Raw genomic sequence first — 27,067 nt, forward strand, 5'->3', positions numbered from 1 at the left:
AGAGTTATCTAAAAGTCCACAGTCACTGTTCCGCACCCACGCCGCGCAGTAAGCCGTAGACGGTAAGAGGTACAGGGTATAATACGACGGTACGTAATATATATATATATATATGTATATTATATATATATATATAATATACATATATATACCGCACCGCGGAAGAATCTAGGCCGCATGCGGTCCGTACAAAGTCTCTCTATAAAGAGTTAAAACCAGATGAACGGGTTACCGATAAACATGCGCATTACCGATATTATTACATAGAGGAGAGAAAGTGGCGCAAGTTCGATATTCAGTTCAACCAACTCTTCGCTCGCGGGTCGTACCCCGCGTTACATGTACATATATATATATTTTATACATGCAAATATGTATATACATACATATATATATATCGCATATACGTAACCATATCTTATTTATCGTGCAAACCGATCGATCTATAGATCGCAACAATATGCGCACGTATACTGTACACCTACTCCGTATCGATCACCCGCTATAAATTCATGTGTACCGCTTCTAGAAAATATTCGAAATAGAAAGATGGTCGATCGATCGATCGATCGATCGATTATTTAGTCTGGTTTGCTTTTTTTGTTTTTGTTTTTTTTTGTCTTCTTCGGTTTCGCAGCGGGTCATATATGGAGCTTCTGGATCTTACGCGGTTTTTATTACCTTTGATTTTCTTTTATTAATTTGATCTCATTTTCTACCACACTCCATAAAAGAATTGGAGCAACACACCTCGACTTCTGCGCGGAAATGGTCGATTTTCGAACGTCGATAACTTTTCGACCAATGCTCGTAAATGAATGAATTCTAAACTGGATTGCAGCTCAAGTTTTCTTCTTCCAAGCCCCATGCGTCAAATTTTTTTCCGGATCTTTTTCTCTCCGACGCAAAGTCTTATGACGATTCGTGCAGAAATTTGCTTTTTTGAGATCAACTTCGATGTTAAGCGAGGGGTGGATGTATTTTTTTTTTTACAAATCGGGTTCGAGGGTAAATTACCAAATTTCGTAAGCTTTGAAATACTTTTTTTAGGTTTGCTCTACCATTTTTTTTTTAGAAGAGAACCGTACTTTTTAAAATGACGACGCTTCGAAAATGCATCCGGGAGACTTTGTTCTGTTTCTTTCCAGTCTTTCAACATCTTCACTTTTTCTTCTTTTCGGATTTTTTATTTCGCCTCGCCTCTCACGTGTCTTCGAACGACCGAAATCATTTAAAATCATGCGTCGTCGTCGCGATTCCGAATGACTTTGCGTACATTTGAATAATACAATTGCAGATCTGACAATTCTAAATTCAAAATCAAAATTTGCAAGCCACAAATTTGCAAAATCGACGTTCTGTTCAGCTACTGAGCAATGAGAAAGAAAAGAAGAATCTGAAAAGAGGAAAGACTCAGAGCGAGCCAAGCCCTCAAACTGGAGACATTCTTCCGTCTGGATCATTCAATTTTTATCATCATTTATTTTATCCCCTTTTTCTTTTTTTTTTCGCCCGTAACAGCCTTTGTAACGATAGAATTTAATTCGACCAATTTAACCCACTCCCCACTTTTCCCTCACAAAATGGGAGTAACGAACGAATAATAATATTATACATAATACTTATATTATATATACCTTTACACATAAAACCCAACAAAACTCGACTGTTAATGACCCAAAAGATTCAGCCCCCCTTCAACGTTTTCGTTTATACCCCTCCGTCGCTTATACTTTCCACCATTTGATCGTCGTCGTTATTTTATTATCGTCATTATTGTTATTCCAAATATTATCATTTTTATGAAATGTCGTGAAAAAAAAAGAAAAAAAAAACAGTGGAATCGATTGATCGTTGACCGCGCTGCTGCACCTAATGTTCAAATTACTTTCTCACTTCGTTTCTGTTTGTTTTTTCTCTTCCCTCTTCCTCGCGTTTTCTTTCCTCTCGTTTTACTTTTCAGAAATGTTTCCGCGAGATCCGCTTTATCCGCTCTACATTGTATCACTTTTTCAGAGTTTCCTACCTACAGTTAGGAATCGAAGATAAGGAATGAAAAAAAATTTCTTCTCATCACCGAATGGATGTGTGTAGAGATACAAATGTGAACAGGAAGTAGACGTACACCTAATGGTGATACCGATGACTGTAGGCGGTGAATATAATTAACGATACACTTATCAGAATTGAAAGTGAAAGAAAAAAAAAAAAAGAGGAATGAAAAAAAAAACATACACTTGAACTAGTACATGGATTCTTATTGGAGAATTATATTTACGTGTATATAATACATAGTTTGTATACCTGCGTACAATGTACATACACCTGCGTATATGCATGACAAATAGCCTCACGTAAATAGGGAGCGAGTGAGAGAAGAATAAGTATAAAATAGTGAAAGAGAAAACGTGGAGAGAGAAAAAAAAAAAAAAGGTAACGTAGAATAAAAAGATGGAAAAAAAATCGGGGTGGCGCGGGGGAGAGGAAGGAGCCTCGACGGGGAAGGACGAGGGGTGGGGGTGGAGGGGGTGGATGAAGGTGGAGGTGAAAAGAAAGAAAAAGATGTGGGAAAAGAAAGAAAAACGAGAGTGAGAAAGAGAGGGAAAGAGATGCAAGGCGAACGGTGAGATATTGGAGAATGATTTCATGGCTGCATTCCTTGGAGCCAGAGACTGGAGGAGATGCTGCAGGCCCATCTGGAATAATAGAATACCATTTGCCATTGTGTTCTCTACTCTCTTCTTCCTCTATACCCTCGAAGCGAGCTTATAACCGTCCCGCAAAGTATAGGTACCCATATGCACCTATATTATACGCGTACACACATATATATATGGATATATTCACGTGCATTCGTATTTGTATTCGTACATAAAACCGAGAGCCAAGGAGAGGTTGAAGAGACGCGGACGAACCAACAAACCCAATGAAGGGACCGCAACGCGAATGGATACAGAGAGAAACTCGCGCCACGTTTTATACCCAACGGCGAGAGTTGATTCTTCTTATTCTTATTCTTATTCTTATTCTCATTCTTATTCCTCTTTTTATTCTGCTTTTGCCGCTGCAGCGGTCAATAGTATGCGCTCACCATTATCATACGTATGTACGTATACATGGTATACGTACACCACCGATATAACCGCCGTATCTTTCGCTTCACACGAATATTGCTACTTTACATCAATCTATGCGCGTTACTTTACATGTTACCAACCTTTTAACCCTTCGAGTTATCAGTATTATCCCCGTACATAAATTTCTACCAGTTTTCTCGCTTTTGAAAGAAAAAAAAAAACCGTAAACTCGTACGCGCTTCGTCTTAAATTATTTATACTTCGATTTTTTATCCTCCTTTTTTTTTTTTGTTCTCTTTCCCTCGTGTCACAAAATTATCGCTTTACAACCTCGGGGTCGTAGAGCCGCACCTATTAGGGTAATAAAGCTTCCATAAAATTTCACCCGTGTTATACCTCGTGTAACGGGTAAAATGACACCCCGATTTTTGGAACGGTTGATTTCCTTCGTTCTTTGGAAAAAAAAAAATTTTTTTCGCACGACACACCGATACCTCAGCGAAATATCTGATTTGAATGTTTCGGGAGTCGGGGGTAAATCAAGGGTCATAAGAATCGGGACCCCGGCCAATTCCCGAGGGACTGCACACCGCGCTTACCAAGGATTAGAGGATATTCGGGATAATCCCGAAAATTGACCTGCCCCCCTCTGTACCGATCCGTGTAAATTTTGCGCGGACGACATGATTCAAAAATTCATAAACTTCGTCGTGAAAGTTTAACAAAGTTCGAAGTAAAGAAGAAACAACTTCGACCCCCCGAGTTGACCCGTTGACGCCTAGTCCTGATGGGAATTCACGTTTTCTCGGATAATTTTGACACTCTCTTCGCCGGATAAAGAAAAGCTATCGGCCGTTGGAGTGAAAATTTATGGGAACCGCGTGAAATATTACAAAGGACGTGGTAATGGAAAAAATCATTCCAATTATTCTCTTTTTTTCGTCGAGAGTCCGTTGCCGCAGTGAAAAGTAAAGTAGGAAGATTTCTATTGTTCATAAAAGACGGTTGATTGACGTATCGATTAGCTAATGGCTAATGGATCGTTAGATCTTCGACCGTATCTGTAGCGTACTAATACTCGCTGCGTATCGTCGAAGGAATATATCGAAAATATCTCTTCTTCCGATCCGAAAGAAAAGAAACCCCGAAAACGTTGAACAAAAAACGAACGACGAGAATCACCTCGAAAGACGAATCAACTTTTCGGACGATCTGCTCTTTAACCCTTCGAAAAAAATATTTCAACGCACGGCTCGAAATTTTCCGCCAAAGCGTCGGCTATTCAATATCGATGACGTGAATCTCTAACTCAAACTTTCGGACGAAGAGGGTTTTACCTTTTTTTTTTCTTCTCCGTCCACCGATAATAGCTGGGCCCGTTCGCGTTGGTAGGATGCAAAAAAACTTTGATCAAGTGGGGCGGGGGAGGGGAAAGGCGATAAGGCGGAAATATTTTGTGACACTTTGACTTTTGGTACCGTGTATAATAAGCGACGGGAGCGGCAGCTGTGACGGCGATGCGGGCGGTAAGGATCTCAGCAGAGGTCCTTTCCCTTTATCCTTTTAGCGAATCCGCTTCCGACTTGAGTGGGTCGTTGCCACTGCCGCTTCTTCTTCTTCTTCTTCTTTTTCTTCTCCTTCTTCTTGCTTTTCTGCTGCACAGTGATCAATATTTAAGCAGCACTTTCGGTAAGTTCCTTTGATTTTCTCAAAAAGATGCTGACACGCTCGGCCAACGATAGTCGCGGTAACGTCTCGGAGAAGGTCTCTTCCAACCAGTCGAGTCCCTGACCCAACCTACTTCCTTCCGATCGCCGCGTACCGCACATCGAATAATTACGCTACTTCGTAGCTAGCTGCGGAGTATTTTCCAAAAAATTGAAAACGTCCCGCGCGGCTCCTCGAACGAACGAAGAGAAAAAAGTAGAGAGAGCGAAAAAATGAAAATCCTCCCAGAGAACTATTTTCAAGAGGTTTCCAGGTGTCGGGCGAGGGTCAACCGCGGTGGTTGTTTGCCGACGGGGGAAGCGAAGGTCCTTTTCTTTTGTGGCGATTCCTCGCGGAGGATTTTCACGGTGGGATGTTCCGCGTCCGAGCGTTCGTTCGTTCTCGCTCGGTCTCGAGATCGCAACGGTGAAAAAGCAAAGAAAAAGAAGAAAAAAAAAAAAAAGAGGGAAAAATCGCAACCAATTTTTCCCGCAACAACTTCGAAACGCGCTGCAAAAATGGAAGTCGGTGAAAAACGGTGTTTTGCGAAAAATTTTCCTTCGCCGCTCGCAGGTTCGGTTCGCTTCGTTTTTTTTTTTTTTTTTTTTTTGGCTCACAAGTCAAGTCAGTCAAGTCAAGTTCAGTCGAGTTGAACTCGCGACTTACAACTCGGCTTAAACTCAACTCTCGTCGTTCAGGTACTTGAGATAAAAGGGATCGACGGAAGCCGTGAACACCAACCTTCTCCTTCTCCACCTCTCGCAGGTTGGTAAATATAAGTGTATATAAGCACGTGTATATGCATACATATATATATGTATATCTATGTATATATACACGCGATATACCGGGTGCATTCCGAGCTGCTGACTGTATGAGAATGTACCTCGGGTAACAGCGTATATCCTACGGGGTTTTTCTACTTTTGCTTTCTTTCGGTACCGTGCAACCCCATGGCTCGTACGTACGGTGAAACGACGCGCATACCGCCGGCTCGTTCCTCATCGTCATCGCATGGCAACGGAATTATTATACATATACACCCGCAACTTTTCTGATGCTTCTGACTCCTGCCGGTGCAAGAGGGACCGAGTGTAATTAATTCCTTCCATCATCATTTCCGCGAGGATAAACCCGAAGAAATCTTCCTCCCCTACGTACGGACCGCTCATATTTATCCCGGTACGACGACGCTTTACTATGTGCAAACATTCGCGTACGAATACCGCTTTTTACCATTATTTCGACGATTTTTTTCGTTTTTTTCGTTTTTTTTTTTTCATCATCATTCGAGTTTATCCGCCGGAGATATTCTCCTTGAAATTCCAACCGGAGAATTACCGCGTGTAAGTTGTAAAGTGTGGAAAGAAAAAGAAAAAAGAAAAAGAAAGAAAAAAAAAAAAATTACCGCGGTTATAACCGAACAATTTACAACGACTTTGAATGCGAGGAAAGAAAAACGGCTCTTCGTCGTAGCGATGTAAACTCTTCGAGGCCTTTTTTTCTATATTATATACGCGAGGTGGTGGTGTTTATAATCGTCCAAACTTCCGCAACTAGGTGTTACACGGTCGTGTTCCGACACGTGATATGAAAGTCTTCCAATTAAGCGACATCCTAAGTTGCTTCTTTTTATAGATTCAAACCGTTCGTCACGTTCGTCTTTTTCCACCGACCGAACTACTCGTAGTAGTCGTCGTCTTGGTCGTCGTCTTGGTCGTGACAGAGACGCCCGCACCCTTCCGTATCACGTCCGGTCGGTGTTTCAATGCGCCTGAACAAATAGATGCTAGTCACCGTGCGGTACGCGGTACACCGTCGAGGAGAAGAAAAAAAAAAAAAAAAAAACAACACCCGATACACACCTACCCGAAAGACAAACAGATCGAATTTTACGATTTTTCCAAAAAAGCGGAAAAAAAAAAAATAAATGAAAAAAAAAAAAAAAACCAACCAACGAGCCGAACGGGAACGAACTTCCGATCCGTGGAAAATAATTTTCTCCCCCTTCGAGAGAATTTCGCTGGGATTTTTAGCGTCGTCGAGGACCCGTGGTCCGTGAGCAACGTCGCCGTTCCGACGCGAGGGGACTTTATTCTTCAACGTCAAAAAGTAACCACCTCTAAACAAGAAGAAGAAGAAGAAGAAGAAGAAGAAGAAGAAGGAGGAGGAGAATAAGAGGACGCCGAAGAAGAAGCGGTCGAAGAGTAAAAAGAAGCCGTTGTACACAGGTTCGATAGAATTTGAAGCGTTACATTAGTCGGACTAATGACTAACATGACTGTCCGTAGGTGGATACCGGTTCGTCGGGACCCGAAGACCCCGGGCCCTAGGATCGTAGCCACGTTACACGCACACAAAGAAAGAGAGAGAGAGAGAGAGAGCGAGAGGAGCTATGTGCTCATCCTATCGGTCCCCGTTACACCTGAAAGATCGAATACCACCGCTTCCCGAGCGCAGGAAGCGTTGAAAGTACCCGCAGAGATCGAAAATTTTCGAGGACGCGTCCGATTCGGTCTTCCGAAGTTTGCGAAATCGTAAAAACAACGGAGATCCACCACCGATCGAAAGGTGTCTCGGGATCGGTGAAAACCGGAGACGTGAGAAAAGCGTCTTTTGCCGATGAATATCTGGTGACAAAAAGAAAGAAAGAAAAAACAAATAAACAAAAAAAAACAAGGCGAAATAAGATCCAAAAATGTGGAATATAGAGAGAGGGAGGAAGGAAGGCGCGCAGGACAATGTGAACGTCATCGCGGACTCAACGACTCGAAGATGAGCACACCTTCCGAAGAAACCCCCCCCCCCCCACACCGCGGCTCGTCAGGGATCTTGCATAGGTAGACTTACTTTCCCTCCTCACTCCGCCCGCAACTTTTCCCTCTTTCTCCTCCAGGGCGAGGGGCGAGGGGCGAGGAATACCGTGAAGAAGTGCCGGTGGGGGGGGGGGGAGTGACTCGTGAAGTTTCGTTATTGGCCGTCGCTGTTCGGACGCTTTCGTACCCCTTCGTCGGCGATGTTCGGAATGGAACGTAGCTTGAACTCCGAAACGTACCGAACTACCGCCTCTGGTTTGTAGCCCTTAACAGACGCGTTCGCGGCCCCGGCTCTGGTGGTAGCACAGTTTCCAGTCTCACTAATCCGTGAATGTGCCGCGTACGTTCGAATTGTTCGAACGCTCGATTCGTCAACGAAATAGGGAAAATTACACCCTTTTTTTTTCCCCGCCAGTGCCTTCATCGAAACGAAACTCTCCGCCGTTCGACAGAGTTTCAAAACCGTGTGCGAATATCTATGGAAATTATAATCGACGTGTACCAAGTGCTTCAAGTTATTCTGTTTTAGTTGAGAAAGTAATTCGTTCGTTTTTTTTTTTTGTTTTTTTTTCTTTTATTTACTTTTTTTTTCGGTTATCCCAATTAATTTCGCGAAAAAGAGCTCCGGATACTCGAATTTCACTCATTCAACGGTGTGAAACGAAGTTGGACGAAGAAAAAATCGTCAGTGATCTCTTGAAAATTTTGAAACAGTGATCGCGACGATCGTTATGGGAAAGTGAAAAATCGGTACGCTGTACGGATTAAAAAATTCACAGTCTACATGTTGCGAGAGGATGATAAAGCACCGTGTCCAACGTGAAGTCGATCGATCATGAAGAAGAAGGACTCCAAAGCAAGAGAACGTTGCGGCTGATAAAGCGGTGAAAAGATCCGAGAAAATCGGAACGATTTTAGGCGTGAATCGTTGTAACGGAATCGAACGAAGTTGCGGAGAGAGGATAGGAAATAAAGGAGAAGAAAGCTAGGGCGAGTGAAATAAAAAGAAGTTCGACCCGCGAAGGGCGTAGGGAAGAAGGAGAGGGCGGACAAAGCGGGCATTGAATCCTCGGCGTTTGAAACAAAACAAATGAAAATCAAAGCTCGATGTAATAGCGTTGAAATACCGCGTGGTACTGGCCGCCGACATCTTGACCGTACCGATGTGGAATCACACGCGTTCCTCAGATCGACTGGAAACATCAATACTGAAGAAGAGAAAAAGGAACGCGGAAATCGCTGCTTAAATGTATTTCAAATCTCGAGATAGGTGATGGTGATCGTTTCGTACGATATCCGAGGACTCGACGAATGACAATGCTATGAAAATGTTACCCCACAGATCACGCGAGTAAATGTCTTCGGGGAATGAGATTTGAAAAAAGTTCCGAAGAAGATAGAAAAAAGAAACGCCGAGACGGCGATCGTTTCAAGGGATAAATAGGAAGACATCGATTAAGTGCAAGTGTTGAAAAACGTAAAGTGGTGGGTGCGTCGATGCAACTTACCGTGTGCTCGAAGGTGTGAATTTTTTTGGTGTGATACAAGTGATACAAAAGCTTAAGAGAATAGTAGAGAGAAAAAGGAGAAAAATAAGAGAAACGGTACTCGTAACCGCAAACTAAATGCGCGTGATTCGATTCTCTGTGAAGTGGTTTTTATTACGATGGTTTCTACGTCATTTGTGACTCTAGTTTTCCTAGTCTGTCTTCAAACGGTTCTGCTCTCCACGGTGAGCAATTGCGCGAAAACCATCAGCATGTACTGGAACACGACAAACTCGATGTAAGTTCAAAAAAACAGAATGAAAAACCGACAATTGATTTCCCAAAACGACGAAACTACGTCGCTTGTCCCACGAGATAAAGTCAAACTCGCGATAACCAATCCCCTAACTACGAACAACGCATTTGTCGAATAATTTTTCGATACGTCCCGTCGGTCGGTGAGCGACGCGATGCCGACGACGACGACGACGTGGTGTTTACCGGGCGTCAGAGTCGTTGTCGGGTTTACCGAATCCGGAGACTTTAACGCCAGGCGTGTCCATTCTCAGGTAGATACACTCGCTTCCCGGAATACCGTAGCCCATAGTTTTTCCTCTAGATTCCGGTTTTAACGCGTGGACGACTAATGCAGCCGTTCCTTGGCCGCGCGGCAATTAACGACCAGACACGGTCCGGAATGTGGATATCAAACGTAAAGCCCAAACCCCACGGAGCTGCCGGTGCTCGGCTACCGCCGCCGTTGTTGACGCTGCCGCTACTCACGGATACTCCGCCACTTTCGGAAAAGTTGTTGCTTTGAACTATCTCTCTCTTTCTCTGGTGCTTCGTTACAAAGTAAAAGAAATCCTCCTACCGTAAACGGAGATATGCTTTACACCGCGCCAAAGAAACAAACCGAAGAACGAACGAGAAAACGAACGAACGAACGAAGAATGAAAGAAAAGTGCCGATTTCACGAGAGTCGTTAACGGTACAGATAAACGATCCCTCGGGAAAACTGTATCCGACTCGATCGGTCATCTCACTCGAACCGTTCGATGCCCCGTTTTTCTTCGTTACGGAAATCGTTAATTTCGGGAAACGGTGATTCCCAGAAGGAGGAGACGGTCAATCGAGTCCGAGACAAAACGCAACATTGTAGCAACATTCGCATCTGAACCAAAACAACACCGAGCGAACACGCGATGTATCGACCATCCGATTGTCGGTGGAACGCGTGCAACTGACAATCGGACTCCGTAACCCTGACGCAACGTTTTACACCGTTTCCGTCGCGATCTCTTTTTCCTTTTACTTCGACCACGCAGAGCGTCAGCAACGGCAGCCGGAGAGCATCGGTTCGATATTAACGAGCGGTAATATCCCCCGCAATAAATTCATTCATTTCTTGAGCGTGTCTCACTCGCGGTGCCTCGCGAGAGCAGCGGCCGTATTATCCGAGCAACAGCTACCAGTTATATCCTCTTGTGTATTTCTATCGCCACTATTCGCTTCTACGCGGCTCCGCTGGATCTGATACCCAGTCACGCATATCGCCATCGGGAAGCTGCTGAAGGCTAGAAAAGTCAGAAGTTGAGGCAGCTTACTCTGCGCTCCTATCCCGGGATGGGCAATGTGCACGGGCAATACTCCGTACGTGCGTCAGTCGGGACAGAAATGATGCAACGCAGATATCTAGCCGAGAGCCCCGAGAGTTCATCCTTCACCGATCCCACAGACGACGACGACGACGACGATGATGATGGTGATGATGATGATGATGATGGCCGAGTGGTTTTTTTCCAAATAATCTCACGCCCCGCGGCCGCAGACGGTTTCGTTTTGTCTTTCGTTTTTTCTTTTTCTTTCTTTCTTTTCTTTTTTCCCCGTTACCATAGTAAAACGAGATTATCATACTTTTTTTCGAACGGTAGTTTATGTAACAGAGATCGAGAGAAAACCTTGAGATACGTCGGAACGATTTGCGGCCAGATAAATTGAACGTAAATTCAATTCCGATAAAGGTGGGCACTACCGCTGCCGGGGTGAATTCATACCCTCGATAATTTGGTACGTGTTACGCGTATCGAGGCAATTCGGAACTGTTGGCAACCATTCGATAAATAATATCGTACGGATCACGGGCACGGTGACAAAGCAAAGCATAGCATCGTCCATTGGCTGCCGTATGAAAAGAAGTTGAGTAGTAGTTACCTACTCGAGTTGGTGGAAGCGGTGGGAGAAGAATGAGGAAAGGAAAAGTAAAAGTAAACGGCGAGGTAGGTCACAGACGAAATGGGATCGAATGAAATGAAATGAAATGAAACGAAACGAAACGAAACGGAATGGAATGGAATGGAATGGAATGGACAGACGGTCAAGCCAGCTATGAACCGACTAAATATTAACAAACCCTGGCAGCTGTTTCCTGTTAGGAACCCCAGGTTAGCCAAAAGCACGGTACACCTACCTACCTACCTACCCACCCTGCAGCGGCAGGCAGAGCAGCCACGTGCAGACAGAGACACGTCGAGCGAAGGGAGACCGCGGGAAGACTGCAGAGGCAGAAAAGGCCTGCCCTGCTACTACCTCGTTTCCACCGTAGACTGCAGCGGAGAGCGGTCGGAGGCGATTCCTTCTCCGTTGTTTTCAGCTTTTTTCGACTTTTCCGAAAAGTAGTGTTCGGGTACACCGGGTTGGTCGGTCGGTCGCCCGAACAACGAACGCGAACGTCCATCGCTTCTTCTTTCATTCTCGCGATCGGTAGAAAACTGACAGCCTCCGCGGAAAAAAAATATCGAAACAGCCAACAGCCACGTTATGTACGTGGAAAACGATCGAACTGCACGGAACAGGATGCGGTCGAGGATAATGCCGACCAGATTTTTTCTCCCATCCACTTTTCATTCCCCATTCCAATCGCGATGATTTCACAGATGGAATTTCATTGGGAATCGTGACTACGTAAATCATCATCGGCAATTCCCTTGCATGCAATAACGCATGCCGCGACTATGTTTCGCAACTGTTCCTCATCGTCGTCATCGTCATTATCATTATCATTGTCGTTAATGATACACGCGGATGAACGAACGTTGAGTCACCTCATACCGCCAAGGATCTTCGTTACCTACATGTTCACACTCGCGTGAAAAATGAAAATAAAAAAAATGAAAAAAAAAAGAACTCTGAGAAATAATGTGAGACAAGAGCCACTCGATGACGGTGGAAGAGATTTTCCTTCTCGTTTATTCGTGTAATTCACAAGGAATCTCAATGTCGTCGCGCTGCACGCACAAGCATTACAGTCATTTGATATTCGTGTGGGCGGCCACGACGTTTATACCTAGAGATGCATACGTTCGGCAACGTGAGCTAACTTCGCTCGTCGTTTTGATACTCTTTTCGTTCTTCTTTCCCACTCTCCCTTGTTATCCACTTTCGGATTTTTTTTTTGCGTCTTCGACATTGTCGCTCTGTTTTCGATGTCGCGATCATTTCGGGGGAAAGCAGATGGACTGACAATGAAATACGAATCGAAACTTTCGACTGTCGACGAAATTTTCGTGACTTTGTGATCAAATATTGACTGTTTTTCCAGAGTTTGTTCAAACAGTCCGTATCTGTTTTCCGCCAACTGATGGAAAAGCTATTCCCACGTAGCCGATTTAATTTCTGACCCGTCGAATTCGAAATTTTTTTCAATAATTTCGGATTCTCGGAGTAAAAGAGATCCACGTATATCTGTCGGCGGAACGCAATCCCCGAAAGAATGCCCATCGGAATGCCCTGCAGCGGGTATACCTAACTCGAGCAGCGTCGGTTCGGAGATGACGATCACCGATTTCTACCTGCTCGCGGTATACATTCCCTTTCTACAAATGTTTTTCGTAAATTTTTCGAAAAACCCCCGACGAGAAGGTCTCGGAGGAGATAAAGGCGAACCGCGTAGAAAACATCCTCCACTTCGGAACCAAATAAAACCCCAGCGCGGAGCTCTCGATATCCCGATAACGACAACCCAAAGTTTACACTCAGCGCACAAGCGTGTTGTGTCGGTGGTGTTCATCATGTTTCCTTCCAAGACCCGCTCGGAGGGTACTTTTTTTCTCTCTCCCTCTCTCCCTCTCTCTCTCTCTCTCTCACTCTCCTGCCAGCACCTTCTTTATCTACTTTTCTTTCCCGCACAATTCCCATAGTCCGTTCGCCGTCCGTTGGTCAGTAAGGTTGGCGGATTCGTTGCACGCCGTTACTGCTGCGGTATAAGAGAGAGCGTGGTTCGTTCGGAGCGGAGTGTTCCGACGTTAAGCAGAAAGAACCTTCGGTCAAATTACACCGATTTGAACCTGATAAGTTCTGCCGAGCTCAGCAGCATCTAACGCACTCGCTGCACCCCGGCAGCTCTCAGGCATTTCGCATCACTTCGTTGCGATCAGACCCGCCTGTATGGCGGTGGTGTGGGGTGGGGTGGGGTGGGTGAGTTTTATACCCGGCGACCACGTTAGCATTTTATGTCCACCTGCAGGTGCTACGCCCAGAATTTAACGGCGCTGCGATATTTGCGATCTCCATCACGCGGTCAGGAGTCTGAAAACGATTATTATTACTCTGCCGCTACGAGTATCCGATATCAGATAAATAAATAAATATATATATATATATTCTCACGGGTTACGAAACCCTCGATTTTTCAACGTTGAACGAAAAAAAAAGAAAACAAAAAAAAAGAGAAACGCACGAGTAAGAAAAAAAAAAAAAAAAAAACACGAGAAGATGACGAGTCCATCGGCGATTCGAGGGAAGATTTTAATGCTCGCCGTTGATCGAAGTGAGTCACGAATAACCGGAGAGTTCGTTACCTCGGATTCACACGTACGGAGCGATCGTTGAGATCCACAGAAACCGCAGTTGAGGAGACACCTCAATTTTTCAACGCGATAAAATTCTCCGCAAGTCAACGGGCGTGTTCCGACCACCATCGATATTTCGAAAAATCGTTGAGTGCGAAACGAAACTCTCGAAGGTTTTCTTTCTTTCTTTCTTTCTTTCTTTTTTTTGTCGGACGGACGGACGCGCGTGACCGACGACGTTCGATAAAATGTCGCTAAAAACAAACGTTGAGCCGCGGTATGGTTTTTTGGTCAAAGAAACGATACCTGCGACGCGCGATATCTCTTTGCACTATTTCATTTTCGATCGTTTCCCGGGAAATCTCCTCTCTCTCTCTCTCTCTCAGCCGGCGTTTCGGCGGGTCCTACGCCGCCGCCGCCTCTCGCGTCGTCCACTTCGCCTTATTTCCAGACTCGGAGAGTTATTAACAGCCGGACCGAGAATACGATACGGCAAACCCCCATACCTAAAAGCAAGGTAATCGCTCACCATTCTCTCTTATCCGTTTTACCTCGGGGGCCAGTCTCTCGGGCCCGGGATACCTGCCCCGGTCCCTCGATCGGGAGATGCACCTTTCCTTCGGTTGGCCTGCCTCGCCTTTCCTTCGCCTTTCCTCGTGGGCTCGCGAGGGCCCCAAGAAAGAGGCAGGCTGGCCAGGCGGGCCTCCAGCACCAAAACGACCGACCGACCGACCGACCGACCGACCATTCAATGGGATCCCACCGATCCGAGACTAAAACTGAAAATATATGGCTTCTTGCACACGAGGGGAATCGAGGGCCCCACCCCCCCCACCCCCTTAACTCCCTTTTGCCTCCCCCCTTGCCCTCCCCCCGACTCTCAGCCGCTCTTTCCTCGCCCTCGTCGCCCTCCGAGGAGGGAACGCAGTACCAGAAAGCCCTCGAAGATCTTCGCCACTGCAACGCGCCGCATTCTCTAAATTCTCTGATTCATAGTCGTTCGAATAAAAGCGACGGGCTCTTCGGAGCGTCGAGGGGCGGGGCGGCTCCTTCTGCTTTTCCTACGGTCGCGGAGAACTCCTTTCAGACTTTGAGTCATCTCTTGACTGTACAACGAATACGAAACCGACGACCGGCACATCTCACCGACGATCTGCGTCGTTTTCCTCACACCGCCGATGGAACCGAAAATCCCCAACGACGGCAATGACGACGCCTGCGTCTGCGTCGAAACTTGAGGGCGAAAATATTATCCATAAACAGAAAAAACAGCCGCCCTCTAAAAAAAGTGCAGCGAGTAGCGTAGCGAAACGAAGAGGGAAAAACGAACGAAAAACGGCCGAGAGAGAGAGAGCGAAATAATAATAATAATATCTCTCTTCGTATTTGCTGACGGAGGAGCAAAAGAGAGTGAAATTGTACCACCGGAAGCGTTTTCCGATCTTTTAATTCCGCAGATGAAAACTAGTTCGTTAGGCGTGTGCGCGCGAGCGTGTGCCGGAGTCTCGTCGCCGTCAAGGTACTCGTCGTACCGGGGGTTTGGTTTTCACCCTTTGGAATTTTTTTTCCCGCGCGCAGGAGCGTTTAAAAATTTTTAACTCGACGACGAGTCGTTCGTTCGTTTCCACTCCTCGGCGAATTCGAGGGTCGGCGGGGCCCGGTGGACGCGGAACACCCGTAATTTGGGGGACAAAATTTCTCCGCAAGGGTCTCTCGGACAGGGAAATGACACACTTTGGAGAAAAGCGAGCGTAAAAGTGATCGCTCCTGAAGAAGGAGGAGGGCGGACGAGGAGAGACGGAGTTGGAAAGGACGAAAATGAGAGCGGGGATCTCTGGTCAGGTATAACGTGGTATCCCACGTACACGAATTTACCCGCCGAATTTTTTCAACAAAGAAAAATGCCTTCGGCACCGTTACATTTCCACCGGTCCGGACTTCCACGCGGCCGTAAAAGAAAAAAAGATAGGGGGGGGGGGGGGGAGAAAGAAAGAAAGAAAAAAAAAAAAAACAGAACAACAACGCGAACGTTTCACGTCTACGGGAGGCTAGAAAGAGACAAATATCTGCCCTCGAGCCGCGGCTCGTACAACATCCCCACGACCCGAGTATCCCCGACCTTTCCCTAGGAACTGCGTACTCTTCGAGTGTAACCCGGTATCGAGGTGTATAGGTGCTGAACGTACGCACACGCAAGCGTACACACCTAGAACCGCCGATGTTGAAGCAGCAGCAGCGGCAGCGGCAGCAGCTATAAGCGCGTTCCATTCTCTTCTTCCCTTACCCTATTCAGAGACACACGGGGGTTTTCATCGTCACCCCGCGCGCGCATAGACCGAGAGCCAGACGCCGTTTCGCCCGGTGTTAACGTAGTTCCGAGCCGCCGCGCGATCATTTTTCCCGACTCAAATTCTTCCGAACTCAATCCACACCGTAGTCAGACGACGACGAACGAGATGATTCGGCTCGAAAGAGAGAAAAAAAAATTCCCAGCCTTCCACTCGGACTGAAGCGAATGTTACGCTTTTCCTCCTCGATTCTTACAAAGTCGAGAGTCTCTTACGTACTGGGTTTTCGGTCGGCCACGAAACGTTCGGTGGAAAAAATGTGAATATTTCGGTTACAAAGTCTTACTAACCGGCCGACTAGGAAACACGCGTGAAACGCCCGAGCTTTGGAGAAACGCCGGGGTCGTCGGGAAGATTAGAAGACGCCGTGGAATATATTTCTTTCAACGGTCCTCTGATCTCCGATCTCTGATCTTCTGAAACTGACACTTCGTACGGCGATTTTAGCGTCGGTTGGCCACGCGGTATCGCTACCGCGAGCGAAAAACCGACGACCGAGTCGACCCGTCGTACGTGTCGTTCCGTAGGAAAACGCGCGTGTGCATTTAGCCAAAAGCGTGCCCGCTACGCATTGCCGATGATGGCAAAGTGAAAAGATGCAAAAGCTTTTAATAGGTTAAGTCGTACGCGCGTTACCGAGCGAATGCGAAATACGGCAACTCAATACACCAGATGTGTCGACTCGGAAACACGAAACGACATTCGGATGTACCCGAATGTCTGCGGTTAACGAGAACATCTCTGTACAAAAGCATTGCCTCGTTTATCTCGTCCTCTTGGGAAAGAATTTTTGCATTAGCGAGAGAGAAAAAAAACAAATTTTTCGAGGGATCGGAAACTTGGCGAGGAGGGGAAAAGGAAGTTGGAATATGGAAAAGCGATTCGACTCGAGTCGGTAGTCGAGGTTGGATCGGATGACTCGGCGTGCGACGACCGACCGTAGACCTCGAGGATGAAAAGGAATTTTGGTGTCCGTGGAACGTTCAAAGGGGCTAAAAGTTCTCGGATGAATTTCGATGGTAGGCGAACAAGAAGAAGAAGAAGAAGAAGAAGAAGAAGACGAGGAGGAGGAGGAGGAGGAGGAGGAAAAAAGAGGAGCGGAGATCGGGGGAGGAGAAGGAAGAAGGAAGATTCGTCGGAGCCGCGTGGTTGTTGTTGTGTTGCTGCTGCTCCTGTGTGTAACTTGCGACCGTTGCGGAGAAAAGCCGTGACAGAGGAAGTCGAGGAGAAATATGATAAATATTTGAAGTTAACTAATAATAACAACGGAGTGGCAGCCGCCCGTCTAATGACGAAAGCTTTAAAGAAAGCCGCCTTTCGAAACCCGCACACGGGGCGCATCGTGTTTTATAATAACTCTTTGCCACACGTAAGAAAAGACGACGCCTTGCACGCCCCGAACTAGAAAGCACCGCGTCGTCTCTAACCACCGCGCATATTTATGTGTAACATCGGGAAAAAAAAAGTAATAATAATAATAAAATGAAAAATAACGAACGAATAATTACCGGTATATAATTCACAAAAAGAATTTCAACCGAAACGCTTTTCGAAATATCGAGTCGAAAGACGGAAAAAAAAATATTTTCGTCGTTATACGAGCTCGTCTAATTCGCAGCTGCTGCTTACCGCGACATTTTTCAAGCGACTTTTTCACAGATCGATTTTACAACTCATACAAATATATACATAGTATTCATGTATACCAGATCTCTGATCTTTTCCTTATTACAAGAGATCCGAAAAATTGTTAATGGCCACCGCGTGCCGGAAGTGGTCTCCGTTGGTATAGCAATACGATTTCGTGTAGTCACCGTATACTTCTCCGCTCTTTTTTTTTTTTTTTTTCCTTCTCTTTCTCTCGCACGCTAGATACCTTTGGGTTAGTTTATTCTCCAATTTTTTTTTTTTTTTTTTTCTGTTTTCATACAAGCCCGCATCTCGCTACAAAAATTTTCCACACATACCCCGACTCGTTCGGTCGGTTCGTCGGTGTTCGCATTACCAATTTTTGGGCTTCGTAACGGGCATCGTCTACTCGTGAAATCTATCATTACGTATAGGTGAGACCCGGTCACGTTAATTCTCCAAAATTAAAAGAAACGATACCGTGGATGAAAAAAGGAGAAAACGAGTCCGTGGAGAACGTCGTCGCAACGTGTTATTCCGAGGAAATTACAACGTTTCGTTTCTCTTCCTCCGTTCCAAAAATTTGATAATTATACGCATTGTGCGTTGATAATCTCCGAGGTGTACGTTACATGCGCCTGTGTGATACGTAATATACATATATACATTTTCAGGCAAACATTAGGCGCGTATAACGTCGTATTCGGGTTGTTTGATTTGCCCACATTTTGTGGGCACTTGTTTGATCTCCCCAAAATCTATCGGGGGACAATAAAACGAAGTGAAGAGTAAATGCGATCCAACGACACCGCGACGCAAGCGGTTCCAAAAAAGAAGCGAACGACGATCGCGAAAAAAAATGAAGACGGGTGTACGAAAAGGGAATAAATTATCCGATCCCCGAATCGAACGGGTGTAACGACTCGGGATCGTGACGATCCGAAGATGACTTAGAAGTTGAGGAAATAATTATCGTTGGTTTGAACTTATTTTTTAGATTGTTTGACGACGATGATGATTTTTTTTTTTCTTTCTCCTCCGCCTTTCCGTGCGACGTCGGAGAATTTTTGTATTCTCGTGTAAGACGGCGTCGCGTCGCGGTTCAAAGATCAACGTCAAAAGATAGATAAGGAGAGCGTAATGGATCGATTGTTATTTGTTTTTTCCTTTTCAATTATTCGTCCAACTTTTATTATCTCGTTTTAGGTTGATCGATTCTTTTTCGTTCGTCCTTTTTTTTTTTACCTACCGCCCGCTTTGTCGCTCGTACAATATTAATTCGTAACGCGGGACGGTCTCTCGCGGTTGGAAACGGAATCACCGTGATCTTGTGAATTTACTTTTCCAAGGATGAACGAGAGGATATATTTTCTTTTTTTTTTTTTTTTTTACCTCTTCCTCGAACGCCGTCTGTGAACTCCGACGAATTTACTCGCTTCTACGATTTTCGTTGCATCGTCTCTGATTTTCATCCACCTTACCTGCGTTCGTTCGCTCCTCTGTTTCCCCGATTTCTCGTTTCGCGAGAGATCGGAGAAGGCGCCGAAATCGGTGCAACGAAATTCGCATTCTGTAGTCGCGCCGGGGCGGATGTGTGCGGGATGAAATTCAGTCTGGTCTCGTTTCGTTTTTCATTTTCACTTTCCGCCATTCGTTGGCTACTTTTAACCTTTTACTCTTTTTTCACGTGTCTTTGAACGCGCGGCCTCCGCTTTGATATTCCTGCCAGAATCTCCACTTAGCGCTGCCCTCTCCTCGTCTCATTTCTCAGTCTCCTCTCTTCTCCCTCGTTTCTCTCTGTACCGTACGTGCGTCTCTCTCTCTCTCTCTCTCTCTATTTCTCCCAAAAAATAAAAAGATTATAATGACAAATAAAAACCACCGAGCGGACTACTGCGCGTTCCTCGCGCAACCTTACCGAAACTTCCTATTTCCAGCGGCTTGTATACTCTCCCCCTGAAATATTCTCCTTTCTCTCGTCCACTTCGTTCCCCTAATTTTTTTTCCACCGCATTTTTATTCACGGTCGTTGTGATCAGATCGCGCGAAACTGTAAACGGTCCGAGGATCGTGTCCTTGTTTTTTTGTTCCTGGTTCTTTTTTTTTGGTTTTTTTTTTTTTTTTCTCTCCTGTTATAGAAAAAATGAATGAACGGAAAAAATTACGGCGAAGCGAAGAGAGTGGTATAGCGAATTAGATAATGACGCTTGCTGTACGGATATTCGAAGGGGGGTCGAAGGAGGAGGGGGGAAAAACCCTCGGGGAGTTTTACAGAATTCAGAACCCGTGGGAGGGTTACGCCCACGTTTCGAGATTTCAATTTGCCGCTTCCCGCTCCCGCGAACGTCGCAGCTATATGGTCATGTCCATCCATCCATCCGTCCGTCCGTCTATCCATCTATCCATCTATCCATCTATCCATCCATCCCCGTCGAACGTGTTCATTTCTCCCCGCCATTTCTTTTTTTCCTACACTTTTTTTCGATCGCTATTTTTATTTTATTTTATTTCATTTTTTTTTCTTTCAACCCCCAGCTGTGCCACCGGACGTCCTACGTAAATATGTACACATCCGAGAACACGCGCGAGCGTATCGCAAAATGGAAACGTGTATATGTAAAAGGGAAAGAGAAAAAAAAAAACAACATTTGTCAACAAACTTCAATCGGTTCGCGCAACCTTTGAGTCAAAGTTTGCGTGCACGCGAATTATTTTGTTCGATAATTAGGGGGGAAGGGGGGGGGGGGGGGGAGACTGCTGTATTTTTGCCATTGTGACGTCCGATACACCAGATCCCGAAGACGAGTCGGCGATGTATTTTTTCACTCGGCGACACGAACTGGCGTTTCTACGAATTTGCGGAAGTAGCTGCGCGAAAGAATCTGAAAAGCTCGGTGCTTTCGCCGGATTATTTTTTCCTCTGGAAAGGGATTTTTACCGCGATTGAAGGTGGGCAAGGGTGGGACGTGTATCCGACTGCGGGATGCTGCATGTTGTACGTACATCGTTCCCGGTTCCCGTTCCGTCTTCGCCCCGAGAGCGGATATTATAGCGAAACGTTAATTTGTCGAAAGCCTCTCTCAGCCTTCCGCAATTTTCAAAGCTCAACACGCCCACTCGCGCGATTGCTCGCTAATACTTGAAACCCCCACCCCGATCTTCCACCGTATTCGTTCGTCCGCGTCGCGTCCACTTCGCTCCGAAACGACCAATTCAAATATATATACACAGATATATATATACATACATATTTACGTGCCGTGGCACATGTGCAGCGGTGTACGCTACACATGTAAAATCCGCGACGGACCGCAGTCGAACAGTTTCATACGTATTGGTTTTCGATATCTTTTTCGTTGCCCATCGTATTTTTCGTTCTTCCTTCTTTCTTTTTTTTCTCTCTTTTTATTCAATTTTTTTTCATCCGACGAAACGTCTCCAATACAAATACGATTTAAAACACCGTCGCGACGGTCGGTTTGAGGTGGAGGAGAGCAAAACTTACAACCGCGGAAGTAAGTACGATTGGCACGTAGCGTAAGTAGAGGGTATGTGCCGCGCTTCGACGAGGTGAGGATCGGTAATTTGTGGCCCCAACAATCAGGCTCGATCGCAAACAACTCAAAACTCTTGCGCCGTACGTATGTACGGACAGACCCGGCTCGTTTTCTCCTTTGTTTCTTTTCACATTATCGTCGTCGTCCTCGTCGTCGTTATTATTATTACCTCGGGTTTCGAATCGGTGTGAAAAATTTTTCTATCCGGAAACCGGTCGATTTACACCCGTGGCACCGTATCATCATCTCATTATCATCGCCCTGTACTCGGCCATCTTTGACTTATATATATGTATACATATATATAAAGTTAATAACCAACGAAATAAACTCCGGAAACGACGAGTGCACGCTCTCCGACGTAAAGGACTCGACCGAAAACTAGAATGGTAATCCGACCCGATAAGGTCGTGAGCGAACATGAGCCCGGATACGCTCCTATTTCGAAGACCTACGCGGAGGGTCGAAGAAAACCTTTTTCCACCGTCTACGTATACATATACATATATATTTATATATATATATATATATATATATATATGCGCACATATTTTTTTTTTCCTTCGTCATTATCTCAAAACCCGTGTTCTCTGACGCCCCGGGGAAAATACGTTGTGTCTCACTTTTCGACTGTACGATGTATAGACAACGTCATGGGAAAAATTTTTCCACCCGTAAAACGAGAACGTCAACGTTGATGTTGAGGTCAGTTTTTTTGAAACCGCCTACAAGACGGAAACATGCACCGAACATAAAAAAAAGGACAGTGGGGATGCCGAGGAATTTTTCCAGGCTCCAATATTACGGTTTCCGGATAAATTCCGCTCATTTTTTCAAGATTAGTTACACCATGTTTTACATGTTAGGGTTATTTTTATGAGTCGTTTCGGAAATTTATTTCTCTTGTTACGTAGTTGTTTTTATTTGTTTTTTTTTTTTTTTCTTACATAATCTTATCAACTCATGGATTTTCTTACGTACACCCACTCCATCACCAATAGTTGACCAGATATCGTTCGTACGAAGTATATAAAATCCACGTAATGGATATAACGTTTTTTGAGGGTCACTGAAAGAGGTATGTGAAAAAAAAAAAAAAAAAAAAGAAACAAGGTGAAAAAGAAATGTACGAGTCATTCAAAAAAGATTAAAAGCAAAGTAGAAACGAATGGTAGGAACGAAAAGGTAGAAAAAAAAGAAAGAAAAAAAAAAAAAGAAAACGATTTCTGTAGGGTGCACCGCGCCGCGCCGACGAGATTTTCAAAGCAGAAGACGAAGAAGAAGAAGAGGAGGAGGAAGACGACGACGTACAGCGACGTTTTCAAGTCGTCCCCCAATTCCCGCGTGCGCGGCGCGATGAAAAAGGAAAAAGGAAAGAAATAAAAAAAACAGCCACGAGACGTAGTAAAAAAGAAAACTTTGAAAAAATAACCGGTTGTAGAAAGAAGGAGGAGAACAAGAATAAGACTGAAAATAAGAATTATTCCGATCTTCAGGGCAGCAATCTTGCTCACGCCCCGATCTCACTCAGGGCGCCAAAGTTGTTCGTGATCAGGAGAAACAATTCTTCTCTCACTCCCCTCCCGTTATTCCCTATTTGCATTTAACGATTTTATATTTACATCTCTTCGATACTTTTAACGACGAATGATTCAATCCGATCGTTCTCATTAATTTCGCACTTTCGATTGTTCGCAGATTTCGCATAGACAACACGGACCACATCATAGACGTGAATAAAAACAATGCGGCCTTCGAATTCGATCAGGTCAATATAATATGTCCGGTTTATCCACCCGGTACGTACGACGATGACGCCGAGAAGTACATCATCTACAATGTGAGTGGTTTTGCAATTTTCTAAAAAAAAAACAAAAATAAATAAATAAACAAATAACAAAACCGAACGATATTCGGTCCGGCCATCGTTTGTCGCCTCCGAGAGCAAATAATTACCAGAAATTAAAATACACCTGAGCTAGAAACGCCGGAGATTCCGTTAGGACCTGCACACTAGACGATATTGCTGCAGGTGCACGAACGTTGTAAAATGTAAATCCGCTTCACGGCGTGTGACGTGACAAAAGAAAGAAAACGAAAAAAAAAAAAAAAAACAAAAGAAAAAAAAACAAATATCGAGGGAGAAAAAAAACTTGTCCGGTAGTATTAAGGTACCGTGCATGCACCGCGGGGCAACCCTTGGTGTGACAACGACGCACGTTAAAAATGTAATCGTCTTTTTTAATGACAGTAATAACAAAGTTTGGCCTGTCATTTTCTGACGGACCTGTTTGTCCGCCTTGTATGTAGTACACGGGTTAGCGGCGCTCGCACCGCACAAAGTAGGAAGGAGAAAGAGGAGGTAAAAGGAAGATAGGATTCGTGCGACGTTTCGAAGAATTAGTTGCGATCCCGGCAGCGGGTCGGTTCTTTTTTTTTTTTTTTTTAACGAATTTTCCGCGCTCTCGCCGGCGCGCCGCGAACGACAAAATTATGCCGAGAGTCGACGGATATCGCGGAGGATAGTTTTCGAGCTGTGAAAATTATGAAATAGATTTGTGATATTTTATCGGGAATACTTCCGAATCGGCGAGTTTGCCGAGGAGATAGAAAAATCCCAAAAACGAGGCAGACGAAGTCGAAGTAAATTCTTTGAATTCGTAGAACTGCGCGGACGACGCGGAGATCGGTAGGATGCGGACGGGAGGTGACGATTAATTGTTTTTTCCCCGTTGCGATTTTAGGTCTCCAAAGAGGAGTACGAGACTTGTCGGATAACGAATCCGAATCCTCGGATAATAGCGGTTTGCGACAAACCGAACAAAACTATGTACTTCACCATAACGTTCAGGCCGTTCACACCCCAACCCGGTGGATTGGAGTTTCACGCGGGGAAGGATTACTTCTTCATCAGCACGTCGTCGAAGGACGACCTCCACAGACGTATCGGCGGACGTTGCACGACCCACAACATGAAGGTCGTTTTCAAGGTCTGCTGCGGAAACGACGCCGACACCTCATCGTCTTCAGCAACGGCGCGCAACAACTGTACGAATCGTTCATACCGATACTTCTTTCTCTCTCTTTTTTTTTTGTTGGGTATTTTTTTTTTCTTTTTTTCTTTTGTTGCAAATTCTAACGATCGATCGATATTTGTGCAGCCGTCGCAGTTACGAGCAGCACGGTCTCCAGCAGTAGCTCGTCGAGCACGACCGGAGGCGCCGCGGTTCCACCGCCACCTCCCAGCGTACTTAAGGGTGGCGATCGTTTTTACCCGGGCAGCAATGTCCATCATCATCACGAACATCATCAACCGCAAGCGACCGTCGCACCTCCGACTTTGGGACACGTGCCCAACCCACTTTATCCCGTTCATCCCCATCAACCCCAACAACCGCAACAACCCACTGTTTACAACGGACCACCTTCATCTTCGCCGCCAAAGACAACGTCCACGCAGAAGAAGAAAAATAGTGAGTATCGACGACGCGGCTCATTAGAATTTCCGTTAGATTCTACAAGATCGTAACAAGCGCGGAATCGAGCGTTTTCGCTCCGACCGGATCGGAGTGAAAATGCTCGTTTTCGCGCTCGTCTTTGCTTTTTGCGATTGTTTTCGCTCCGGTGACGAGGAAATGTTATTTTGCTGACGAAGGGGATTGAATTGAGTATTCGGAATTTTTTCTTTCGATTGAAAATACATGAAATTTCGTAGATTGCTAGAAATGAGTCGGTCGAAAGGCCAGAACCAGAAGGGCCTATAAATATCCAACTAACTGATTTCGACGAAAGTACGCGTTTCTATTATTCTCAGTTCGGATAAAAAGAGAATTCGAGAACGGTTGCTCTTTTTCAGGTTTTCCTTTGTTCGTTTTTCTATTTTTAATAGCAGCGCCGGATGATTAAAAATAAGAGTAGAAACGGTGTAAAATATTCTTAGTAGAGAAGCTTATAACTCGAATATCGCCTCGGAGTTTCGAATATCTTCAAAAAATCATTGTTTTTTTTTCTTGAAAAATTTTCAGAGGAGTATTCCGACCACCCCAACGAAGTGGTGAAGAACGAGGAATTGACGTACAACCGGGGATCGTCGCGGTTATGCCGTTCGTCGTTTATTGCGGGTAGCGTCGCGACGCTGGCGTCGTTATTGCTTTCGATATTTGCCCCCCTGGTGATTCTCGGGGTCGCGGTGCCCCTCCGGTGAAGCGACATAAACCTGCAGCGGCGTCAGCAGCAGCAGCAGCAACAATTTGAAGCATTAAATTTGCACCTGCAGCAACAGCAGCAAAGAAATCAAGAACAAAGTTGCAGCCGCCCCAGCAGCAGCAGCAGCAGCAGCAGCAGCAGCAGTAGCAGCACCGCCCAGTACTTGATTCTGTGATTGTTGTTTCAGGATTTGATGAAAAAAGAAATAATAAAACAAAAAACGAAAAATAAAAAAAAATAAATAAATAATAACAAAGAATATTCAACAACAAATATTAATCGATCGATTACGAAGGACGATATAAAATATATGAAAAATTGAATATTGCACGCGCTAGTGTGTCTCGATCGTTGTTGAAACGGAAGAGAAGCAGACTAAAAATAAAATAAAAAAACCGACAACCCCGATCAAGTTGATATATACACGCCTATATTATATTCATCGTGATCGAGCTGATTATGTCTTGAAAAAAAAAAAAAAGAATAAATGAATAAAAGTAAAAGATAACAACTAGACTACGTAGGACTACATTGTATAGAATCATTTATATAGATTTTTCTATATATAGCCAAACGAATTAACCGGCACGCGGCGAATTATAGGAAAAAAATTGACAAAAAAAGAACAAAAAAAACAACATAGATTACGGTTAGTGAAGAAATAATAATAATAATAATAATAATAATTAAAGTAAAGTAAAAGAAAAAAAAAACCAAAAAAGATGATTCACCCGAAAGCCATATTACTATTAAATTATCGTTATAATTATGTAGACACTGTACATTGAAAAAAGTATGTCGGTATTTTTTACAAATCGATACCTGCGGATGATCTTATTCGATAATCGGTCATTTTTCTTTTTATCTTATGTCCGTTAATTTTTTATCCGTAACGATGACCTGTATGAAAAAAAAAAAAAAAAAGCTTTACAGGAGCTGCGTGCCAAGGTTAATGTTGGTACACGAATCGCTGGGATCGATTTTATATTTCCAATAATTTCTTTCGAAGAGATGATAATCATTTTTTGACGTATCTCAAAGATGGTCAGAAAAGAAAAAAAAAAAAACTATACAAAGAAGAGGGAAAGGAACGTCATACGATCTATGGGTACGTGTGATAATTTTTTGTTTCGAGTAATCAGCTCTGTTCAAATTTTCTTCCTCATGGTTTATCGCGACGAATTTCATATTGTTTGATATCGTGATCATCGTAACTGGGATTATGAATTATTCCCGATATCATTTGAATCCATGAAATTCTCCGCGGATATTTGACAAACGAACCAGATGTGGAAGGAAATTAAAGAAAAAATAAACCAACAGTAACAACGAGAACAATTAAATGAATATAAGAATAAATAATACTATTATTATTGTCATTATTATTATT

The 27,067-nt window shown here is 44.5% G+C and overlaps 1 protein-coding gene across 3 annotated transcripts in view; it reads left to right on the top strand.

Annotated features, from left to right (window-relative positions):
- Positions 1-26,730, top strand: part of LOC105690977 (ephrin-B2) — a 389,259-nt gene extending 362,529 nt beyond the window's left edge. For 2 of the 3 annotated variants that reach the window (XM_048656298.1, XM_048656297.1), the window contains 4 exons: positions 23,170-23,311; positions 24,216-24,519; positions 24,633-24,944; positions 25,497-26,730. In XM_048656298.1, coding sequence (XP_048512255.1) covers positions 23,170-23,311; positions 24,216-24,519; positions 24,633-24,944; positions 25,497-25,675 — 937 coding nt within the window. In that variant the 3' untranslated portion in view covers positions 25,676-26,730. Of the gene's footprint in view, positions 1-7,847; positions 9,386-23,169; positions 23,312-24,215; positions 24,520-24,632; positions 24,945-25,496 lie in introns of those variants that run through there. The other variant, XM_012409181.3, reaches the window with a different exon arrangement.
- The last annotated feature ends 337 nt before the right edge of the window (positions 26,731-27,067 follow it).

This window comes from Athalia rosae, chromosome 5 (assembly GCF_917208135.1).
Source record: "Athalia rosae chromosome 5, iyAthRosa1.1, whole genome shotgun sequence".
NCBI classification, from domain to species: domain Eukaryota; kingdom Metazoa; phylum Arthropoda; class Insecta; order Hymenoptera; family Athaliidae; genus Athalia; species Athalia rosae.